Source organism: Amblyomma maculatum, chromosome 1, assembly GCF_055883805.1.
Source record: "Amblyomma maculatum isolate TAMU_Amacu chromosome 1, ASM5588380v1, whole genome shotgun sequence".
Lineage (NCBI taxonomy): Eukaryota > Metazoa > Arthropoda > Arachnida > Ixodida > Ixodidae > Amblyomma > Amblyomma maculatum.
This window is the reverse complement of record NC_139344.1, coordinates 212,079,608-212,104,632: the sequence shown is the minus strand read 5'-3', so window position 1 is coordinate 212,104,632 and position 25,025 is coordinate 212,079,608. Positions and strand designations below refer to the sequence as shown.

Here is a 25,025-nt window from a genome sequence, read left to right as displayed (position 1 = left end):
AAGCCTTTTGATGGAACGAAAACTGCTTGGTGAATACTTATGCAGAGTGAGGTTGGTCAGGAGCGCAGGTGATATGTACACCCTCGCAATTTAACCATACAAGCACAGACTATGATACTCATACAAATTGAAAAATATAAGGGAAGGAACTTGAACTGAAGACTTCGCGGTTCGACAGTCCAAACTTCTACTACATGTGCTTTGGGCTGTGTGTGCTAGCCCGCCTGCAATCTGATTGCCCGAGCCAGGAAAATGGTACACACCCATATGAGCACCACTCCCAGCACTCTGTAACATGTACATAGAAGTGCAGGTGCTTGGGATAAACTTTGGCTGCTGCAATGCACCTCAAACAATGGCATGTTAGCCAGAATAGCAGGTTGGGCTTGTTGGTTTTCCATCCTGAGGTAACAGCGCAAAACGTGGATGGGAGCACAAGACGAGAAGACGATGAGACATTGTGTCGTCTTCTCGTCTTGCGCTCCCATCCACGTTTTGTGCTGTTACTTCAGAATGTCACGTGCCTGCCCAATATCCACATAATTGTCACACGAACCACTTTGTGTGTATTTACGACTACTTGCACAACACCATTGCCACCCACTGATGATGAGCAGCTGAACAGCAGTTTTTCACGTACACTCCGCTGCCATTAATTACAAATGCTATCACGCTACGACTTCCCATACCACCCCACCCAACCTCTGTGTGTAATGACTCAACCTTTGGTGCGTTTGCATGTTCTCGGGATACTGGAGAAATCCAAGATATCAATTAGTAGATTCAAGCAACTTAATCTGACATACATCTGGTGAGAATATTACAACTCTATCCATGTATACACAGATCTGTATCACCGCAAGCGTCGCCTACAATTGTGGTGATGCCGCTCAGAACATGACTCATCTTTTTTTAAGGGCATAATTCTCCACAAACCGCTGCTGAGCTTGTGGCCCCTTGGTAAGAGGCTTTCCACATCTGTGGGAAACCACTTTATAAGTGGTGTGAATTCACAGTTTCAAAGCCTGCATTACAAATTTCTGGAAGTTTTCAACACCACACCCTTACCAGCCTTTGGCACTACACATCACTGAGTTCCTTATATCTACTTGTGCTCAAGGCCACAAGGTAGTGCTTTAGTGGATCCATACCCACTTGCCAATTATATGCCATTATGCATGCTTTCTCCATAGACTGCATCTAAATGTGGTTTCACACACAAATATTTATACTTAATTGGACAGGCGGACTGCCCAGAATGTTCCACATGTGACATTACGGAGACTCTGGAGCGTGTACTAGTGGTGTGTCCCAGTATATGCGTGCAAAACAATAACTCGAGTTACTTCTTTGAAGTGTTTTGGCAACAGGCCTCTCTCAGAGGACTTATTGGCCGGTTGGCCAGAAATGGAAGGCTCTACAGGCAGTGCAGGCTTTCTGCTGCTTCTTGCATGACACAGGACTTGACTCGTGACTGTGGTGCAAGTTACTATTCCTGTATATATTTTAATCAAGTCATGACCCTCTTTGTTCTTCTCTTTCTGTAGCAGGTCAGATATTAAACTTTTAAGCCAATCTATCCGCCTTTCCAATCAATAACACTTGCGTGAATGCATTTCTCCTGGATGGTTGATCTGGTAATCACACCATCGTAATGCAAGGACATGGGGCGTATGAGCTTTTGAGGTGAACAATTTTTACCCTAGAAATGTCTTTTAAATGATGTGAAGGATTCTGTATATATTTTAATCAAGTCACGACCCTCTTTGTTCTTCTCTTTCTTTAGCAGGTCAGATATTAAACTTTTAAGCCAATCTATCCGCCTTTCCAATCAATAACACTTGCGTGAATGCATTTCTCCTGGATGGTTGATCTGGTAATCACACCATCGTAATGCAAGGACATGGGGCGTATGAGCTTTTGAGGTGAACAATTTTTACCCTAGAAATTTCTTTTAAATGATGTGAAGGATTCTGAGCTCTGCTCAACATGATCCTCCTCTTTGGAGTCTTCATCAGGTTCTATGGGACTAGATGAGTGCTGTGGAAAAAACGTGATCGAAGTGGAACCAAGGGGCCTGTTCTGGGTGGTACGATATGCTGGTAGGGGCACCTGTTGTGCTGGCCTCACGGTATCGTTCAAAATAAAAAAAAAAATCCAAAATGCGCATATTACTGCTATGAGGGCAATCTGGCAGGAAACAATCAAATAGAACTGGTGGCTTCTGCGAGTCGAGTAGTTCTCAAATAAGCATATCTGTAAGGCTACAAATCGCAACTACGTTTACTGCCTTTATCACGCGAGCTACACTTTTTTTTGCCAATGCACTGAGCCAGCGGTTTTGCGTCGGTACGACGCATCGTTTGAGGTGAGCTTTCTTCGTTTCCGGTCCATGCCGAGGCTTCGAATGACGCCGAGGTTCATTTAGGACTTCCAGTAGAAAGTAGTACGAACACATGAACCCAATCGGTGTGCCAAAACTTGTGAAAGCGAACGTTACTTCCACTCGGAGAAGCCGTGCTGCAATCGATCGCGACGTACACAGTTGGCATAGTGAGCACTCAAACCCGCACAACACGCCTAAACCCAGAACCTAACGGTGACAGGAAAAATAGGCGAAGTCTGAGCACTGTAGACGTTGTAGGAAGTATGCTTCCTCTTTTTTTTTTTTTTTTTTTTTTTTTTTTGAGAAAGGTTACGAGAGAGGCGTTGGGAAGGTGGGGGAGCAAAGCTGCGACAACGCGTATGGTGAAAGGGCCACCCAAGTACATTGTAGCAACCTTTTTTTTTTTTTTTCGGTTTCCGGCTTTCCGTGTAGTGCCATAGTTCAGGTCATCCGGCCGAAATAAAGGAAGCGAAGCTCGACACGCTATTCTCAGTGATGCAGCGCGGAGGCGAGCAACTAATATACGAGTACGCGCCGCGGCGCCCGCTCCTGAAACACTCCACCCACCACTCGGATTGAACACACTTGTCGATTTCTTTGACCTGGAACCGTATTTAGATCGTATCTTTAATGACGCCAAGAATAATAATAATAATAAAAATTACAGCAGCGGCCGCACAACCAAGTTGTGCCGGTGGTATGAGACTGCTCAAGACGTTGTGCTCCATCACGAATGTTCACAAAAAAAGAAAAAGAAAATAACAACAACAAATTAGATTGGAACCATTGTCATTTGGAGTACCCGGCGGAGCGAGGTATAGCCGTCGTTACCGAAAATCTGAACTTGAGCGTCACCTCTCGCTCTGTTCCAGAGCGCAGCGAGAAGCAGACACCACCCGTAAAGTGAGCTTTACCACCCGTCCTGCTCCGCCGCCGCCGCCGACCGCGCGTCACGTGACAGTATTGTTGAAGAAATGCGTTTGCGTGAGCGAATAATTGATATAATATATTTTTATTTGCTAACTTTAACAGCAACCTATTATTGTATGGGAAATAATGATTATATCTGCGTTTCCAAATGGCTAAACATGACGTAGGCGAGTACTTCTAATTCCGGCCTACAGGGTCGCATGGTCGCTTCAGGAACGCAAAAATGCTTTGATTTCAGAATGGTATTATTAAATGCAGAAGCAATATTTCGACGAGATATTTTGGAATAGGCATACCTAATGTTTACTGAAGCAAGGAAAATTGCAACTGGGCTGCTACATTTTCGTTTCACGACCCCTTTAAGCTGAAAGCTTTCGAGTATGGGCTACAGCATCGCACGCTAAACAAGGCGAATTAAGGTCAGTTTCTCACAAGCTCTGCGTGGCGTAGTGGTTTGAACGCCTGGCTGGGGACCGGAAGGATAGTGGTCAGAATTCCGGTGGAGACAGAATTTTTTTCTTAAGTGCCATTTAAGGCAGGAATTTCTTGTGAACATTTCCGCAGCCCATGAGCCAAGAAAGGCTTCTGCCATAAAAGATTCCATCAGTATTTTTGCACCTTAACAGACAGGCACAGAGTTTATCACACTTATCTAGAGCACTCCAGCAGTCTGCGTTGGAGCAAATGAAGTGGAATATTTTCTAGGATTCACATGGCAAAGAACTCATTCCTGTGCTGTTCTCAGGTCTATTCGACTTCCCGCGAGCGCAAGTATCTAGGATTCCTTGCACATGGCAAAGAACATATTTCTGTGCTGTTCTCAGGTCTACTCGACTTCCTGCGAGCGCAAGTATTATCAGTGAAAGCCAGTAGCTGCTTCATAATTTCACTTTATTTCTACCGCATGAGACTGCGCGAGTGCTCTAGACAAGTGCGATCAACTCTGTACAGTATTCATAGTTGACAACAAAGGGAAGTACTAGATTATGAAAAACTTAAAACGATTACCAAGTCTTTATAAAATGACATGTGACCGAATACAGTCACACCCTGATAATTCAAATTTTGATTATATCGAACTCACGGAATATCCCCTTGAAAATCCCATGTAAAAGTATAGAAAAGCTTCATTGTATATCGAACTCAATTTCACCGGTCGTTCGATATATCGAACTCGGCACCAAGCACTGGAAGGTGCATCTTTCCCCAAAGACCATAGCATCACCTTCGGCCGCTTGCCGCGTCTAGGGCAGCGCCGCGCCCTTTCCCCAAAGGCACGCGCATCTGCGGTGATCGTTTGCTGCGCGCCAGCACGTGACGTTTGCAAGACATGTGCGTGAAGGAACGAGAGGGAACCGGTTTGGCAATGGCCAGTACGAAGCAGACGCAGCCAATGCAGCCTTAGTATTCAGGAGAGGGGAAAAACGTGACAGAGCGAAGCGGACGGGTGTGCCCACTCTTGTACCGAGCTTTCCCTTTACTCTCTCGTGGCAACTCAGCCAACTCAGCCTGTGGCAGACAGAACGTCGGACGCTTTCTCCAGTGCATTTTGTGAACCCCTCTGCGCGTGGTGGCTGACGTGCAATGTGCACCTCCAGTCATTGTGCTGAACGTGCGTAACCTATCGAGGCTGCGAACGTTAAGTGGCAGATCTTTGTTTTGTTATTATTTAATTTTTTTTTTTTTTGCAAGAGTCGTCCATTCTTGTGCTGAACGAGCGACATAGCATAAGCTATGGCAGTAGTGGATGTTAAAAAATGGCAAATTCTTTTTTTTTTTTTTTTTTTTTTTTTTGCGAGAGCCGTTTATCCTTGATTCTATGAACCAATGAATGCACGCGCTCAGCTGCGATCACGACACCGGCTTTTAGCATCATTCACTTTAAACGGCATTTGCAGCTACCACGCTTTCCAATCATTTTGTGGCAGTGAACTATGCCCACCCCAAGTGCGGCATGGTAAATCGAATCAGGCTTGTGCAATCAAGCCATCACGGGCACTCTGTCAAGTTCGTTCCCCATCACTGCAGGAGCTATCAAAGATAAACACGCCGTGACGTTATCGCTGTGCAGCATCTTGGCGTGCTGCCAATAAATGAACAGTGGATGTGGCGGCCGGAACGAAGAGACGTGCCATGGGCTGGCTGCTTCACATGCAAGTGAAAACGCTTGCGATTCCTGTAGCAGTGGTGCAAAAACTTGTTTTGAGCTGTCGCCGCGGCTCGAGCGGCTCGAGTGATGCAGTCCCAACAAGATGAAAATTTTTTGCTCTGTCGCTGTCGCTCATCGCCAGGTTCGCTCAATCGCTTGCATGTGAACCAGCCTTAGCACTTTTGTTTTCTTTCAAATTCTCGGGGGCAAAAGTGGAAGGTGGGCTCATTATGCGAGCGGGTTGATTATGCGACAAATACGGTATCATTTTTCCCCTATCGCAAGCAGCGTCTCAAGCCGATTTCTGTAGAACGAATTATCGATATATCGAACTATTTCGCGATCCCATTCGAGTTAGAAATATCCAGGTTCAACTGTATATGATTTGATATTTGAGAACCTTAAAAGATGCAAAAAGAAAATATGTTGAGATGACGAAAAGAAAACCGATAAAATGTTTAAATTTTTTACTCAGCCATTAAAAACGCATATGACATATTTGCATATTTTTGCACGTCACATATCATTGCACACTGTGTAGTGTACACATATTGAAGAACTACAGCACTACAATTTATATGGGAAAAACCTCATTGATACATTGATATGTCCCCAGCTAATATGCTCAAAACCACAGGCAACTGAAAATGTCCCATAGGGTTACGCTATTTTTCTTCCAGTTACTATGTTTCTGGATGTTTTAAGTGCTGCATATAAAAATTCAGAGAGCACTGGGGAATCTACACTGCAGAAATGCGAAAGCCTGAGCGTTGCAGGTGCACACGATGCATCACGTTTGCTCTCATTATTATTATTTTCGACTAAATGAACCTTCATTATCATTGCTAATGCCATCATTGTCATTATCACTAATTGTAGCATCATTGTCATCGCTACTATCATCCTTGCTATAGACAAGGAGAATTATGATATGCGTTTCACGATCTCAGGCACAGCGTAGTTGGTTAAAGTGTTTGGCTGGGGATCCGAGGAATAGAGGTTCGATTTCCGATGAAGACCAGATTTTTATTTTTCTGATGGCGTTAATTTCAGTTTCGGGTGATGACGTCATTTACCTGACAGCTATAGTGTGACCAAACGAACGAACGCCGACAGTATGAGACAAATTCAGTGTTTCTCAAATGTCCACGAAGTGATTTCGAATCCGCAAAACCCATGGCCACACATACACAAAAAAAAAAGAAAGGGCGCGCGATAGCTCTGGCCTGGGTGGACAGTTTTGAAGGGTTATAAGCACGGAGGTTCAAAGCCGACTTTAGTTTCTCAAAGGGAAAGAAACGCGAGAAGAGTGCGGAAACAGAGAACACGTATGAGACAGAGGGAGAGAGAGAGAGCATCTACGGCGTTTGTTGATGCCGACACTGGTGAAACTCCAGATCTGGCTACACTGCTTGAAGGAGCAGCAACACAAGGCATCTCGAATGTTTGACAAGCAAGCAGCGTGATGTTGGGAGGATTCGAATCCATTCTAGAAGCATGCATACCACTTCTAGTGGCATGCGCACTGGAGCTGATGTGTTGCCTCTTCTCCACATCCTCTGCAGGCTATGGTGCACTGGCTCATCAAGTGAGCGTTTCTTAGAGGCCAGTTTAGTCCTGACTCAATCCAAATTCCGTGACCTGTCTCCCGGAACTGTGGCAGCAGTCCGCACTAGATTAACACCTCCCCCCCCCCCCCCCTTTTCTCAAGGAGTCCCCCACCACTTCCACTGATCCACAAGGGGTCCCAACACATTCATGGCCGAGAACAACTGTACTAGTATGTTTACTGACCAAACGCATATGTGCAAGCATTTGAGTTGATCAAACTTGGGGGCATGCAGCATCAAAACCTAAAATGCAGCTGCAGTTCTCCCCACAATCAAAAAAGCATAAAAAAGCATTAAAAAGCTACCAGCATATGAGCAGGCGATTTCCTGCAAGCTGACACGCTAAAGGGTGCTCAAAGTAAATGCAGAAGAGAAAGTCAGCTACAGAAGGCAATGTGACCAGGCTAGGCAGTAAAAAAGAAATGGTACACCATGAGGCTGCTTAGAAATGTTATATTATGGTCTCATGAAAAAGATCCTCAGTTAGTCCTGTTAATGTCTATTCCTATAATAGTCAGAGGGAAGTTCAGTTCATTAAATACATGTTATTCAACCCACGAATTTCAACTTACAGTCCTGCATTCTCACCACCTAGCTCAATGACATCCCTCCTACAAAGCACAAGTAAAATTTTTTACTACAAAAAACTTTGCCTTTTATACTAAAAGAAGAAAGCATGTCACCTGATACACATTAAGCACATCAAATGGAAGTGCAACAGAGTACTAGTCAATAAGGTGCAATGTCTGATAAAAAGATCCAAGAAACAAAATTTTCAGTTCCCATTTACTTGCCCTTTTTACATACCCCCATTATATATTAATAGTGCATTCAGTACACTTATTAATGCATTCAATATGGCATGTGTCACCAGTAGGTCAGATCATTTCTTCATGCTGTGCAGCCAGGCACACTGGCCACACAATGAAGTGGGGCAGACATTCTTGTGAGATTGGATCTCAGAATACGATTTGTCCGTGGATTTATTGTGTGACCCAGTATCCATGGCCACACAGCATGAATAACTGGTGTAACCCTTCCGGGGTCCACATCACAATGGACGTGTTAACTATACCAACACATACATACCATTGAATGTCCAATCTGGAGTGTCAGTAAAAAGTGCAGTTTCGTTCCAACGCCTCGGAAGACCATTTCTAGAAATAAATAAATAATAAAAAGATCGGCACCACAAAAAAAAAAACAGATGGCAAAGATGGCACATGCAGGTGCTGTTGCTTACTGCTAGTTACCACTAGATCAGAATCAACTTGGCAACTTGAATGCAATATCACACATCTGACAAAGAATTTCAGTTTCACACAGTCTACTAAATTCCAAACCAAGATTCATTCAGCCAGTTTCCCTACTATAGCATTGGCAAAAAGTAAATACAAGCCAAAGCTAAGCATAGCTGCCAACATAAAACACTCTTGAAAAGCAACCAGAATCCACCCCACATTTATAGTATATTATATCTAGCTTTCTTCTTCACATGCGCTAGATACAAACTGCAAATTGTCAATTGTGGGGTTCCACATCTCGAAGCTAGATTTGGGCTATGACGGTCACCATAGTGGAGGGCTAGATAATTTAGACCCCCTGAAGTTCTTTAACGTACACTGACAGCGCACAGCATGATGCACATGAGCATTTTAGTACGCTAGTTCTACTACTTGGACTGCAACTTTGACCTTTGCTTCGATTTTTCACAATGAACTCGACCTCGACATTTGACCGTTGACCTCAACCCCCTTCACTTATGGCGCGGGTCAGGTGTCCACCCAGAGAATTGTGAGAGATACTTCGCCTTTCCTTTCCAGTTCTATAAACCACTTTACAAATACAGCATGGTGTCCACCAAAAAGTGAGACAGATACTGCATTCTCCTTTTTCTGAAAACCAACTTAATTTGGTTTGGTACAGTTTTTGGGGTTTAAAGTCCCAAAGCGACTCAGGCTATGAGAGACGCCGAGTGGAGAGCTCCGGAAATTTTCACCACCTGGGGTTCTTTAATGAGCACTAACATCGCACAGCACATGAGCACCTTGCTTTTCGCCTCCATTGAAAAGTGGCCGTCGTGGCCGGGATTCGATCCCGCATCCTTGGGCACAGCAGTCAAGCGCCCTAACCACTATGCCACCACGGCGGGGCTAAACAAAAAGTTGGCTGAAGTGCAAGTTGTTCCCGTAAAAGTTGCCCCACAAACTAAATTATATTTTCCTAAGCCAAATAGACAGAAACAGCCAAGAACTTGCATAGCCTTGTGGAAAAGATTTTTTTGTTTCATGGGCACTCCGTTTCTACAAATGCTGTGAAAACAGCAGGGCAGCAGTTCCCATTCACAAGCTATTGAAGAAGCAAGGGCTTGGTTTTGGATTCGAAACAAAACAAATGTCTGCCAAGAAGAACCTTCAGTTGTTGGACATTACCATGCGCTATCACCACATAGCAGGGGGCAGCCGAAAATTAGGTAGGTGGATGAGGTTCAGAAATTTGTAGGGGTCAAGTGGATGCAGCTAGCTCAGGACTGGGTTAATTGGAGGAAAATGAGAGAAGCATTCGCCCTGTAGTGGGTATTGTCTGGCAGATGATGATCACCCACTCCAGGTGTGCTGGAGATACTCTCCAAGGATTGTTAACCATCTGCTCAATTTTGGATTTAATCATTCTAAGCTTGCAAACGATGACATTGCAATGTTCAGCCTAAGTTCAGTCTTGAAGAAGTCACACTTTCAAAGCATGGGGAATAGATTTGAAGCTCAAGCTTAGAAGGAAGGTTTCCAAGTGATGCTACTGCTAGAGCATGAAAAATTGTTGAAAAGGGATTAGCTAATGTGGGGGAAATTTGTGAGAGTGAAAAGGGATTAGCTAATGTGGGGGCAATTTGTGACAGAAATTGAAGGCTGGTCACCAAAGTGCCAAACAACTCACTGTGATACTGCATGTAGATGTAAAGCCTTGACAATTCAGGCTAATTCGAAACCCCGGATAATTTACAAAATTTCTCCAGTCCTGTATTTTGTAATTTAAATGGCAAGTTGGCATTGGCCCAGTTAATTGAAAGGCCTGGGGAACTATGCTGGAGTGATTGAGTGTGCTACAAAATCCCAAACACCTAGGTCGAATGATAACACAGTGATGCACCCTTAGTATATAGGCATACGGGCTCACATTTACCAGTGTGGCAAATTAATCAGACTCCTCATTGCTTCAAACACCATTGCACAGACAGCGGCGGCAACAATATTTAGCACACTACACAATGACGTCATGCCTGACAAAGTGACCATCTACAGTTCACCAATGCCTGACAACCATTCTGAGGTGCACTCAGACTGCACTAGAGCAACACAGATTGCAGATTATATTCTGTGCATGTCACACGATGCACTGTTCTCAAAACAAAATACAATGCAATTATGCACAGGTTGCCCAGAAAGACAGCGCAAGCATGCCCTCTTCTTCCTTGCTCTTTTTCAGCAAACTGCCCTTTTGTAATGAAGCTTAAAACTGCGCCTCATCATTAACCTGACATACCCGACCCAAGGAACGCCCTCAATGTCAAGAGTAGAAAAGTACAGGTGAACGGCAGAAAACTTTACTGCTCTTCAATCAAGAGAGATGAAACACTTGTTCTGTGAATGTCAAACTGGCATAGCTAAATTTCGATTCACTGATGGAGACACGGCAACCACAACTATTGCAAAAGAGCTCCTGCTGTAAGAAGAATCAATCAGTAAATGTCACCACAGCTTTAATAACACTAGCAACTGTAAAGTACTGCAATCAGTTCAACAACATTAACTGCCCTTTTGGTTTAAACACGCGAGGCTTGCTATTGATGGGGGCTCTAGTCAGCAAATTTGGCACCACGTGAAATGTGAGACTATCATGATCAAGTACTCACGCAACCCTCCAGTGATGGTCCCGCAATAATGTTTTTGTCTTTTTTTCCTTGCTACGCACGCCCCTCGATGGCTGCACAGTTAGCCCTGGTGACAAAATAAAATGCACTATTAAAAAAATATGCAGATAATGGCTGTTAAAATATTACTTGTTTTGGTTGAATGTTAATTGATGTTCTCAACACTCTTTTCTTTCATAATGTTTCTGTAATGTTACACATATATGCTAGAACAACCTTGCCTTAACATGAATTAAACATTACAACATAAATGCACTCTTTCGAAAACGGCACAGCAACTCTAGACAAGCATGCAGGCCCACAGCTGTGAAGGCACGCAATTTAAGGCTTTGCAAGGACCAACAACAAAGCCGATTGTTGAGCCCCATAATATCGGACAAAATGCAGCTCTCACATTGCAGCTCATACCATGCAGTCAAGCTTATATAGACCTTTGCAATGAGGGTCGCTGTATTGCTCACTGGGCTGCTGTGTGCGCCTGACGTCAGCACGATGGAGGTGGCAGCGGAACCGGTTTGCAACAGCCCAGAGAAAAGGCGTTTTGGCAGCCTCCTCTCCCGATGCAAAGACCTATAATCATTACTGAGGCCTGTCCCATGGGCGATAGTGGTGCTTAGGTAAACAAAGCTATAAATAAATGGCGCTGTAAATACAATCTACGGCAGGCAAAATCAAAGAGATTTGTTGCAAAGTACTGCTAGTCTAAAAACATCTTTACTATACGAACAATAGAAAAAGTTCTGAGGCCCAGTGCTAGTACAGTTCTTATTCAATTATTATCAAAGCATGTAGAAGACTATATTAAAGCAAAGTTTATTAGAAACATTAATGTTTTCAATATAACATACATCACTTCTTTTTAGCAATGACTGTTACGTTCCAATGCAACAGACATTAGTGTAACTTACATAACATTTTATAAAAACATCCTAGTGCTTGGTGTTACCTCGGATATTTTAAACCTCATTTTTTTTTTCGCTATTTGTTACTCAATATAACATTATCACCATCAACATGGCAGTAGCCATGTATACCCTCAATGGTCAAAAGAGAAGCAGGAACTTGAGAATTCAGTTCTTCATTAACAAACTGCAAGCTAAAAAACAGCATCGCTGTCTCAGCAGATCAGGTAATTTGACTACTAGCCAAAAATGAGAACACGCCAAAGCGATCTGAACAGCAAATGTTGCAGAAAAGTTTGTGTCTTACGCTTTGCAGGTGACAGAGCACATAGAACTCTCAGCCTGCTTAACATTAGCGGTGTTGTTGTTTCTTTCGTTTTTTTTTTTTTTTTTTTTTTTATTTTTTAGAAAAATGCCGGTTTAATGGGGTAACGCTTCAAAGCGCAGGGAACGCCGCAGGGGTGGGTTCGGGATAATTTCGACATCCTGGAGTTCCGTAACGTGCACTGACATCGCAAATTACACAAAGTTATGCGCTTCGCCTTTATTGAAACGCGGTCGCTGGCGTTTAAAAACAAATCACGGCTTAAGTTCAAGAAAAATGAACCGCGGAAAGCAGAAAGACAGGAGATCACTTTCCGCACAACTGCGAAAGCAACATAAACCATGAGGCAATTATAGTGAGAAAACAGCGCGGAATCAACGTGGAATGAACGGCTATCCAGTTGCTGTCAAGCTTTATTGTGGCACACTGACGCTTTATGCTCACATCGACTGCTATCGATAAGTCAGAGCACATTGCACGGACAACGGTGCTGCGGTACATTCAGCAAGCAATTCTGACATTGGACCTCGAAGGAGCGGGCGGAGCAGACCGCTGGAAACAACGTCCTGGTCTCAAAAAAGAACCGTATAATGCATTTTTTTTATTTATGTCCCATTGCATGCGCTCTTCGCGGCTGTATAATTAGTTTACCTACCTTTCACCGCATTTCTTCGCAAAATTTGAAGACTGCTATCCAACGCACGCCCGCACATGAGCGTTGCCATCTTTAAAATGCAGGACCGCAACAAAGCATTAACAAGACAAAGTATAAGCTATACTACAGCTAAAGCTTTGCATATTCAAAACTAGCAACAAAATTATATAGTAACACTTAGCCTGCTAACTGAAATTTTCTCCATCCCATGTCCATCCCTCATCTTTTGCACACGGCATGGCAGTCGGCCAGTTGTAGCCGCGAACTAATCCAACCGTAGCTGGCGGGATCTACGGATCTACTACGAAAAGGACCTTTGAAGCGTGTTCATGGTAGAATTGACCTTGGCGTGTTTTGAGAGACAAGGTTAGTTGCGTTACAGATCAGTTAACTAGAATAGGTCAGTGTAATGTTCTAGTAACGTTCAGTGTAATTGTGTCGTGCTTTTGCGTTACGCGTTCTCATCACCGTTTCCTCCACAGGTATATCTCACTTGGAGCAGTGCTTTGTTCAGTTGAAATGGCAGACAGCCAAAAGCGCGCTAAGCTTGTTCAAAAGAAGTTAAATTTCGCAAGTAGTCCAGCCAGTTCATCTGCGACAAGCTCTTCATCTGCAGCAGGCCCTTCGCAGGTAAGAAATTTGCGTATGTGTTTCTTTTTTGTGGTGGGTTCTGTTCTAACTGTCATCCCGTTCTAACTTACAGCAAAGCGGGATTACTCAGAGCAGTATGACTGCTGCTGTGCTCGACGACGGTCTTGACCTCTTGGTAAGCACATTTTTCGCGACCGTCGATATATAGTGTGCGCCCATGGTAGTGTGTCCTTTAATGCAGAAACGCATTCTGTAACTTGTCACGCCACATTTTTACGAGCTTTTGCAATGACTAGCTTCCACGTCGCCGAGCTTGCCTGAATGGCCAATATAACCACCCGTCTTTCAAAACATGCATTGTATGCATAACCGCGTAGGCCAGGAGTCTCAAAACACGCTGCCCGCCAGCTCCAAACATTTCAGTCCAAGATTTCAGTAGCGGCATCCCAGCAGATGCCCGCCAATGCCCGCGCCGGTGCGGAGAGAAGGGTAGTTTCTGCACTGCGCTTTGCGCGCGCCGCCGCGGAGAGCTGACCGAGTATAGCAGGCAAGCGTCTTCAGACATCACATGTGCAGGGCATGAAAGTGGATTCTGTCTAAAACGCCGGCGAACTTTGATGCGTTCAACGGAATGCTGGTTGTGTTCGGTGCTACGCTTGGTTGCCCGCAGCCAAAACTTTCTTTTTAAATCAGTTTACAAGAAAAGATATGTAAACGTGACCTTGACCTGATTAGGTGTAAATGCTCGCCATTCTATGGTGTCTACTAAAAGTTATAGGGGGTATTCATGTGACGTCAAAGCTGACGTCAGGGCGCAGCCGACGCCATCTTTGCGTCCTGTTGTGACTAGCACTGTCGGTGGTTTAGTGGCTCGTGTGCTTCTGTTTTCTCTCTCACTCTACCTCATGCCAATGCTTATGTAATGAAAACTAAATAGACATCATAAGTGACAATTCGAACTATCCGCGAAGTCTGTGGGATGCAGACAGAGACCGGTAGATCAAAAAAAAAGAATTGTGTGGCAGCGACCCATTTGCACTCAATGTACGCGACTGCGCAGTAAGCGTCGACCCGTAGCCGCGCGTAAATATGTGCAACAGTCATGGGTTCCTTGTGCTACGAACGAGCTTCATCACAAGAAACCATCTGAAAGTCTACAAACCATTGAAAGACACAACTATATTATAAGCAGCTGGGTTAAAGAGCTGCGGTTGAAGCAGACGAACTCGCGCTTTGCGCAATTACATGCGTGACATAGAATGCCTATCATCCGTGATACTTGCTCGGTTGAGCCCTGTCAGCCCTACGTGATGTATCTCGGAAAGTTGTTTCATTCGGGCGGAGTCGTTCGAGCAGCTCTTCACCTTCCGTTGCGTTATAAGCAGCTGGGTTAAAGAGCCGCGGTTGAAGCAGACGAACTCACGCTTTGCACAATTACATGCGTGACATAGAATGCTTATCCCAGCTAAACCGCTGGGTCCTTGTAGCTCAATTTTAGCACAGAAATGGCATTTGGTAGTCAGTATTTTTTACCAAACTTGTTTGGTATACTTGCCTCATTCGATCAGAAGAAGTCTGATGTTTACATCGTCTGTGGTGGCAACGAAGCAAAAGAAGCCGCTGCCACGGTGATGGTACCAGTGGCGCCACGTCGTTGCGGGCTCAAAATGATTTTTCACAATGCACAAAATTCTTCAAGTATAGCACAGTTTGGTCCAAACTAAACTTTAATAACAAATAAGTCTACAAAACTCTTCAAACCTTCCACAAAACAACTCTGCCCGTCTAAGTTCCTTTGCCGAATCTGTAGGTCCTTGTTCCCTTAAACAGCATGAGATGTCGCCCAAGTGCCATCACTGAGACAGTGGTGGCACTGTCACACAGCCGACACAAACGATGTGAACATCTGACTTCTCATCGAATGAGGCAAAGACGTCAAACTTAGAGTTTGTCAAGCCCTCCTTTAAAGGCTTGGATTGCCGCAAAACACGACAAGGAGGTGTTGGCGGCACACTGCATGCGCATGGCTGGAAACAGTGAAGCATGTTGACATGTTGCCATGCTGCTCTTTTGTCTGAAGTACAGCTTGCGAGTGCATAAAGAACAGTCGTGCACGGATCGTGGCAACAGCTGGCTGCAGCGGCATATATGGAAGATTCCAGCCCAACCCATTTTTGACATAGATTTCACATCTTCCGTGATACATGCGCGGTTGAGCCCTGTCAGCCATACGTGATTTATCTCGGAGAGTTGTTTCATTCGGGCAGAGTCGTTCGAGCAGCTCTTCACCTTCCGTTGCCTGCACTGTGCAAAGCTATTACAGTCTACGACAATCCAATAAATCATAGCTGCGAATGCCCCTGCTTTTGGAACCGCACGGCAGCACTTGATACATACGTTTGCCCTGTTCTTTCGGAGGACACAAAGATGGCCGACTGCGTTACAATTACCCACAATGCACCGTGCACGGCACGTCAGTGAATACCCCCTATAAGGCGCCTTCCTTTTCCCAAAACTAAATTATGAAAAACTCTGATTGAAAAGGCAGTGTTACAGGGTCACTGCAACGCTCACAGCTTTCGCTTTATCACGAGGCTCATGCCATGCTTTTAAACCTAACTGTTAGACACTTTCAGTAGCTCTGTATATAGTGCCTTCTAGCCACCGTACTCCTTCCGAGCAGTCCTGAAATGACGCCAGTTTGGCGTTCGGACAAAACTGAGCATGTGCCGCTTTCTGTTCCACAAGGAATGGGTAAATGTACGGGAACAATACATTCTGGTTGAAAGGCCAAAGCCTAAACAAAAAAGCTTGTGAGTGGCATCTGCAGAAATTGCGAGTGAGATGTGTCTGCGAGGTCCTGCAGAATATTGGTGGGGTTCATGTATATAGTGACCAATAGTTATAGTCAGTGATAAAGAGTCACTGATGAGGAGGAGAAACAGTCTCCCCTTCCTTTCTTCCCCTCTCCTTCATCCCTCCCCTCCGTCTTCTTTCAGCCCTCCCTCCCTGCCTCCATCCCAGAAAACTCTTTCTAGGGAGAGGGAGAGTCACAGTTTCTCTCTCTCTAACAGGGATAGTCTCTCTCTTGGGAGATCAGGGACGTTCCAAGGATCGCAGCATGGCAACCTAAAGGCTGTCGCTTTGCGGTACATAAGGTCACTTATGCCTTTGTCACACGAACACAGCTGAACTCCTTTCAACTTCCTTCAGCCAAAATCGTCTTTATCTCAAGAGAGATGCATGCAGTGTCAGACGGCAGTCACTTAGGAAAGGAAGTTCCTAGCGAAAGGAGATCAGTCAACTTCCTTGAAGGATGTAGGGTGTACAATCATTTCCAATGTATTCTACTTTTGAGTCGCTAAGTGAACTTTTTCTTCCAAAAATTTTATTTTTGCTCTTAAATATATTAGTTTTTATTGCATAAGATTACTATTCCAGCTTGGTTAGTTGTGTTTGATTCTTACGAATTCTTCAAGCCTTTGCTTGACCGTGCTTGCGTCAATTGTTTGATGTGTTGCACGCATATCTGTGCACATGCGTAGCTCACACACGTAGACGGTGGGCAGAACAGTAGCACAGTATGGTTATCACTCGCTATAAGACTAAAATGCGCCAAAACATATGCTAATAACCACTGTGGACGGAAGAGAGCAACAGTGGGAATGCCCGTGCATGGTGTCCAGCAGAGCGGACAAAATCACTTTGTTTAGAACATGCTCGTTATTATATTAGCAAATGTTTTATTTTACAATGACATGTCCAGATAATTGCATTTTGCAAAGTTAAGAAAAGTTTAAAAATTTGTCAGTTATTTTGAACATATTTTTTATGTGTTTGTACTAAATAAACAGTGCCTAATGGTCTCTGGTGTCTTTGTTGAGAAGCTTATTGGAGGTCGTGTAACATGGTGACGACTCCTTTGACGCTAAACTCCCTATGACTGACTCCCTTGCACTCCTTTGGGCCAAGGAAGTTCAAGGTAGTTTTGAGTAGGCCGTGTGACAAAGATTTTAGTGCTCCCCTGATTTTATTTATTTTGCTGTCATATGATTTTTAAGGTGAAAGTCTTTAACAGCTCATGAGTGACATGCACAAAAACTGTGCGCGAGATTCTGTGGGATATCAGTGGGGTTCTGGTATATAGTGACGGATAGTTATAGTTAGTGATAGATAAAGATATCCAGTGATGAGAAAGAGATAGTCTCTCTCTACTCGCTCTCTTAGAGAGGAAGTGGGTCTGTCTAGGAGTCTCTCCCTCTAGACAGGAGAGAGTCTCCCCTTTCTTTTTCCTCCTCCCCCTCTCCCTATATTTTGGCCTCCCTGTCCTTATCTCTTCCTCTCAGTCTCCTCTCTGCTCCCTTCCCTCTCTGAGAGTCTATCTTTCTCTCTCTCTCTTGAAGCATCTGGCATTCCATAGGTCTTGCTGTTTCTATTGTTATTTTTAAACTTCTGGCTCTCGGCCCATAGAGGCGAAATTTTCTCTAAGCGGCCCGATAAGCAATGAGTTTGAGGCCCCTGGTGTAGGCAATACAAAAATTTATCAGCCTTGTCCAGGTGGTTGTGGAACTTCAGGAGCATGGATAAGAATGAAATGAGCAGTTTTGTGGGTGATTGGTGAGAATGCGTTTGCAAAAGTTTATTGCTCCAGCGCTTTGCATATACTTACCAGTTTTTTGTTTATTTGGTTTAAAAGAGTATGCAGCTATGCCTCACTTGGTTTCTTTCTTCTTCTGAAGGTAAATGACACTGTTTTCTACCTCTTGATTTCGGACCAGCACAAGAAACCTATCAAGAAAAGTGGTAAGCATTTTTTTATGCACTTTGATGATAAAAAGGCTTGAAGTTGGGCTAGCTGATTCTTTCAGCACAATTGAAACTTGTGCTTAGAACAGCACGAAAGAACAAGACACAACATAAGCACTCATGTTGTCCTATTTTTGTGTCCTGTTCTTTGCACGTATCCCAGTTATAACAAAAATCTCTCTCCTTAGCGACATTTCCACATGACGCAAAGGTGTGCAATTGTTTTCATGTTCGTTTTTAAAAAGAGGTGTCAAGAGTCATCCAGTGTTTTAAACAAAGGCTGGAATAGTATGAAATTTTGGTCTTTTTCAAAATTAAGTCATTAATGGTGGTACATTTGAATGCTTAACTATGTTTACTGTAAGGTTTGCTTTACCCTAACTTCATTGTTTGAATATGTGAGCATTGGTTTACTAACAGTGTCAGTTAATAAATGTATTGCACTTTTGCAGATATCAAGAAACATGTGCTCCAGAACAATGGAAAAGTATTGCGCACTGTTCTGACGAAAGCCAAGGAGAAACTTGAGCATGTAAGCAATAGGGGCCATATGTGCCTATGTCTCTAGGCTGTGACTGTGCTCTGTTGCAGCAATTGCTTTGACAGAATTGCAGCCACATATTTCTGGTTTGGGCAAGTGCAGTAAGGTCCTGAACTTAAATTCACATTTAAAAACCAGCCTAACCACATCAATGTTATAATCTTTTCAACCTGTAGTACCTATACATGACCCGCTGTGCAAACAGTTCATTGTCCTTACCACACTCATCGTGAAGTGCAGTCATTGACAATATTTTGTGAGACACCAAACGCCGTTTCAAAGCTGCCTCTGGGGCACTAGATGGCGCGGTGCACGTGTCAAGGCTACACTGGGCAGTGACTAGGCACACGAGCATCCTGTATGCTTCTGCTTTCCTTTATGGTCGCTTGTTTTGCGTGAAGTGCTGCTTATTTATTCTACGCTTGGGCACAGCTGGTCACTTTTCACTGCTCGCGCAGCTTGAGTGCTCGGCCTGCAGCCAGTTGACAGTGATAACAGTGCGGGTTCACTGTGCCCGCCGCATTTATATCGCATCTTTTAGAAAAGAAGGGCAGCATGGTCTCATTTTTTAAATTTTGCTAGTAACTTTCAACTTCTTGCTTGCAATATAAGCCTCGTTTCTGCAAACTGCCCACTGCTATAAAAACCTCTTCTCGACGAAGCCAGTCGGTCCATATGCTTCAACTGCAAGCGCTAGCGTGCATCGCAGCCTATTCATATTTATTGTCCTGACTCAAAGCACGAAGGAGAGAAATGATCCTTAAGCATCATATTTATTGTGATGAAACACAAAATAAACAAGCATGCTGCAGGCAACACTGACAAAGGCACAACTCCTAAAGGTTGTCACAAAATATACAACACAAACACAATGCCAGCATCACTGACAAGGCAAAGGGAAAATTTCTAATACTTCTAGAAATCACCATTAGCAGCAACGATGCTCGCCAAATGGCTTGGCATTGATTCGTACAGGGAACGGACCAGATCTCTGTCTGCACGAAGCCTTTCCCATTCTCCTCTGATCACTTCCCACAGTGTGTTTGCGCTGCCGTTCCCAAAGTGGGACCTCACCAGATTAGCTTTCATTAGGCCTCACACATATTAAATGGGGTTCATGTCGGCTTCCTTCGTAGGCCATGGCAGCTGCTGCATGCCACGAGGGTCGAGAACAGCGCTCACTCTTGGCAATGTTTGTACGAGGCTCCTATCTTCTTGAAGCAAGTAGAATCCGTCCGAGGATGCTCTGTGAAGGACGTACGGAATTAACACACCCTCACTGATGTCGACGCAAGAGTCTGCGGTGACGGATCCATTTACTGTCACCAGAGGTCTTAGTACATTTCTTGACATGGTGCCCCCGACAGCCATGAAGCAGTGACTGCTAGAGAACACACTTTTCACATATGATGGGATGTATCTGTATAGGAAAAAAAGAACTGTAGTGCCATAATCGGTCTTATGCATCAGATGTAATGCGAATGAAAACTTTTCAGTGTAGCAAGGTTTACTCTCATGTGTGAAAGGTTTCTGAAATAGTACTAACCACGCCACTAAGGATTTTTGCGTTGCGAAGAGGACTGATTGCTCGTGCCTGTTTTTTTTCTGGTAGTGAATTGCTTTTCATGAGCCTTTTAAAGCTAATTTAATGAGGTCCCACCTTGGGAATTCCAGCTCAGACACGATGTAGGAAGCGATCGCAGAAGAATGGGAAAGGCTTCGTGCCGACACAGACATGGTCCGTTCCATGCATAAATCATTGCTACACCTTTTGTTAAGCGTTATCGCTGATGATGGCGATTTCTTCAAGTATTAGAAATGGTTCCTTTACCAGCAATGCCTGCATCATTGTTCTGTTTTTCGTGGCGATAAATACAGTGCTTAAGAATTCTTTCTCTTTTTCACAGTTTGAGTCTGCACAATAATTATGAATGGGCTGCGATGCATGCTGGTGCTCGCAGTTGAAACACAGGCGGACTGAGTCTATTCCTCAAGAAGTCGTTTTCATTGCAGTGGGCAGTTTGCAGGGCTTCTGCCGCAAACAAGAAATTAAAAATCACTAGCGAAATGAAAAAGCTGCCGTGCTCCCCTCCTTTTCTAAAAGACTCGACATAAAGGCAACAGGCCCTGTGAACCCACGCTGTTGTTACAGGCTGTGTGCTGAACACGACGGCCGCATGGCTGGGGCAGAGTGAACAGTGAAAAGCGACCAGCAGCACTCAAGCAGGGAATAAGTAGCGCATCAAGCAAAACTAGTGATCAGCAGGCGGACACATATAGGATGTGCATGCGCCTATCCGCCACCTAGTGTCCTGGAGGCAGCTTTGTAACTGCGCTCTGGCATTTTGCAAAATACTGTCCATTGCTATACATTTAGAAGTTATTCCTCCAAGACGTGTGGCATGACGTGGTCTTAGTGAATGCCCTTTAGTGGTCTTTAGGCTTGTTGCCAACTTCTGGGAAAATTTTAACATTGCTTGTGACTGGTGGTCAGTAGAATACCTAGGCACAAGAGCCCTACAGCAAGAAAAAAAAATGCTAGGGTTAATAGCAGTGGCAGGTGCAGATTATAGAATAATCTATGAGCAGACGATGTACAAACAACAGTGAAGACTGTGCCTCCGGACATATGTGCATATGTCATTTGGGTTGTTATGTTTTGGCTTTGAAACCTTGTCTGAACTGTAATGTTCTCAGGCATGTACGATTGCCTCCAGTATGAAAGGGAACAGTCAGCTTGCACACCAGAAGGAATTTCATTATTGTTTCTGCACTAAATCTGGAAATGTCCTGCGGTTATTTGTCCAGAAAAGAAAACTACTATAGTAGGGCACAGATTAGTGTAAACAGTAGTTGCTAACGCAGTGGTATGCGGCATGCGTCTTACTTCGCTGAACAATAAAAAGAATCAGTTTTTTACATTTCATGATACCGAAAAATTCAGGGGCATTGAAATTCATGACCATACAATTTGATGTTATGGTTAGAGTTTTATTTAGGTAGCAAGAAAAGCTTTAACATCACACTACTTACTGTCGCAAAAGAATAGTGTGTGGCGCTTACTGCAGACTTGAGTTGTACCTGAATGAAGGAAAAACTGCACAGTGACACAGTCTGAGTTCACCGAGCACTGCTCAACATGGTGGTGATGTTTGCATGATGGTGAAGCAAGTCAGTGTGTGACCAATGTCAGTGTTTCCAAGTTAGTGGTTTTCTCACTAAATTTAGTGGGTTTTTATGCTGTTCGGCGGGCAAAAGTGCTGTATTGCAGGAGTCGGATTTTTGCCAGTTTTTAGGTCCTGTTGGCTTTTTTATTGGCGGCTTTTGATGGCCCTGCAATTTTTATTTACAAAAGTATAAGTTCATTAAATTACATTCATTTCTGCCTGAGATCATCGCTTTGAACGCATGACGTCTTTGAGATGTCAAGGTGGTGGCTATTTGATTACGCCCAATATGCACCTTGAATTGTTGATCACAGACTTTATAATGCAATTGTCAAGCCTGGTTTTATGGGCATGCAGTCTGTCAAATAAGAGCCAAAAGAAGAAATTGCTGCCAGTCAACTGCAATGGAAGGAGTCCACTCTCGTCAGCTAGAATGGCCGTGGGAGCACTGCTGAATTTCGATACGAAGGGAACTAGTACAGGATCTAATCATGGCCGCGGGGGTGACTTTTTTAGGTGGAGGCAGAAAGCAAGGCGCCTGTGTGCTGAGCAATGTCAGTGCACGTTAAAGAACCCCAGGTGGTTGAAATTTCCAGAGTCCTCCACTACGGTGTATCTCATAGTCTGAGTTGCTTTGAGACGTTAAACCCCATAAACCATACTGAACCTGAACTAGTACAGGCATGTTTTCAACAAAATCCCTTCTTCGAGCTGGCCGCATTTGCTTTTCCCATGCTGAAGCTGCTCTGGTAGAAAAGCAGAAGTTGGACATGTTCATTCACCTAAATGTTATCAAGCGCAGAGGGAACCTAACGTGAGCAGCACAGGACTGGGTTAATTGGAGGGATATGGATATGGGAAAGGCTTTTGCCCTGCAGTGGGTGTGTTCTGGCTGATGACGAGAATAAACATGAACAGAGATGACAAATCTTATCTTAATTATTTTAGCCAGACTCTGAAGGCAGAGTAAATGCTGCTCAAACATCAAACTGCTTGGAACGATATGAATGTGTACATTGGCAGCACTGCTGCGGTCCCGTCTAGATCTGGCAGTGCTCGACAATCCAAAATGAAGCAGATGACATTTTTTTTTAGTGAAAGTGCCTGCAGTTTGTAGTCAGAAACGAAAGAAGTATTTTGCAACCGTAAATAAAACCTGCAGAAAATAGGTGGAATATCCTCCTTTTTCAAAAGATATGGCACCCTCTTGAGAGTAGTTGAAATGTCATTTGCTACTGGTTGAAAACGTCCTTGGGAGACGCAGCCGCCTGTGAAATGGCTATGCGTGTACTTGACAGCTACCGCCATCTATCTATGCATGTACTTGACAGCTACTGCCATCTGTCGCACACACCTGTCACAAATATGAACTGCGCATGGTCCCCAAGATCAGCTCCGACTGCGCCAATTGTGGAGGCCAAGAACTGCGCACGCGCAGCTGGGCTGGTGGTTCATTTTCAACCAGGGAAGGGGCAAGCATGCGCAGAGCGGCCGTGTGAAAAAAGCGGATTCCAGAGAATTAAATTATTTGTAAACTGAAAGTTCTAGTTGAAAGAAAAAAATTGCTTTCTTATATATATACAGTATTGTTTGTATTATTTACAGGCCAAATAATAAAATAAATGAGCAAGAATTAGCTTTTTGATGTAAATATTGAATTCATCTGTTTTAGGCATGCTGTCGCGGGTTTTCTATTTTTGAATTGGCAACACTGGTGGCCGTTGTGCGCGATGATGAAGCATTGAGTCCTGTTAAAGGGACAGAAAACTGCACCTTAAGCATCCGATTTTTTTCAGCGCAATGGAAAGCTTTCTCTCTCGCGTGGTCAATCCTGTAGCGGTTTTGTCAGAAAAGCTGTGTAAAAAATTTTACCAGGAATTTTTCGATCAGCATGTGCCCGTTTTTATGTAGTCCGATGATGGAAACCATGAGCAGTAACCGTGATCACGATTGTGTGTCGACAGAAGTGATGTACCGAAAACTAATACAGTCAGATTTTGATATAACGAATCGCAGGGGACCGCCTAAAATCGTTCGTTATTTTTAAACGTCATTGTAATGAAAAACTTGCAGTTATAAGCCAGTGGTTAAACCTAGGTATGAAAATAATGTACCGTGAGAGTTTTGGCACTGTTAATTTCAGGCGAATTCATAATACTGCTGTTCCTTGACTATAGAAGAAAAGATAAATCTTCATTTCTTGAAGCCGTAAGAATTCGTTTTCAAACACAATGACCTGTGCTTGTATTTTTTCATGTCTGTAATCTCACCCCTTATGTAATGCCTCCAGAGAGAGGCCTTTAAGGAAATAAAGTGATGTGATGACAATGAAAATGATGCACTAACTTCAAATCTGCTTTCATTGTCGGATCTCACATGAACTTCGCAATAAGACTATCCAAAACAAAAAAATTCCTGCCTGCACGCGCGAATGGCACGAACGCCGACCAGCGAAAGCCACACAACACATCAGAAAAAATGTAGGTGGCTAGGCCTGCTGGCTACTGCATATAAAACCGCCGCTTTGTGGTGGTGCTAGGTGTTGGCATGAGATACGGCGATGATTATAGCTGTAGCCTGTGGCATACACACAGAAATATAGTGGTTTTTGTTTCACTTGAGAGTTTCGGCGCTGTTAATTTCAGGAGAATTCGTAATACTGATGTTCTCTGATTATAGAAGAAAAGATAAATAATGTACATTATTCTAAAATAAGTGCTGTATTGAAATTCATAGCTCTGAAGTATTTTTACATTGAAAATCAGTCAGGGAATTTCAAAAAAATCGTTAATTTGAAAAATTCATTAATCTGGTGTTCGAAGTAACGAGATCTCTCCCTCCAGATAGTAATTGGGCATTTTTAGCACAAAGTAGAGTCCATTCTAGTTTCTACACACAAGGCTGTAATGAAACAGGAATGTATGCCTTATCGACAAAATTTTTAGTGGGCCGTGGTCACTGTATCATCCAACAAATTCAAAACACTGTGGTGCCATCTAGTGACAAACACGAAAATTACATCATAGTCAAACAGT

The 25,025-nt window shown here is 43.8% G+C and overlaps 2 protein-coding genes across 3 annotated transcripts in view; one reads left to right on the top strand and one right to left on the bottom strand.

The window, feature by feature from the left end:
- Window positions 1-13,107, bottom strand: part of mRpL52 (mitochondrial ribosomal protein L52) — a 33,778-nt gene extending 20,671 nt beyond the window's left edge. The window contains exons 1-3 of the mRNA XM_084590250.1: window positions 12,886-13,107; window positions 10,986-11,070; window positions 8,165-8,232 (exon numbers count right to left, since the gene is read on the bottom strand). Of these exons, the coding sequence (XP_084446376.1) occupies window positions 8,165-8,232; window positions 10,986-11,070; window positions 12,886-12,955 (223 nt within the window). The 5' untranslated portion in view covers window positions 12,956-13,107. The remainder of the gene's footprint in view (window positions 1-8,164; window positions 8,233-10,985; window positions 11,071-12,885) is intronic.
- A 1-nt stretch (window position 13,108) lies between these two features.
- MAGE (necdin, MAGE family member) overlaps window positions 13,109-25,025 on the top strand; it is a 30,820-nt gene continuing 18,903 nt past the window's right edge. Inside the window, exons 1-5 of one of the 2 annotated variants that reach the window (XM_084590248.1) lie at window positions 13,109-13,251; window positions 13,368-13,515; window positions 13,589-13,651; window positions 18,216-18,279; window positions 18,735-18,814. In XM_084590248.1, coding sequence (XP_084446374.1) covers window positions 13,405-13,515; window positions 13,589-13,651; window positions 18,216-18,279; window positions 18,735-18,814 — 318 coding nt within the window. In that variant the 5' untranslated portion in view covers window positions 13,109-13,251; window positions 13,368-13,404. Of the gene's footprint in view, window positions 13,286-13,367; window positions 13,516-13,588; window positions 13,652-18,215; window positions 18,280-18,734; window positions 18,815-25,025 lie in introns of both variants that reach the window. The other variant, XM_084590249.1, reaches the window with a different exon arrangement.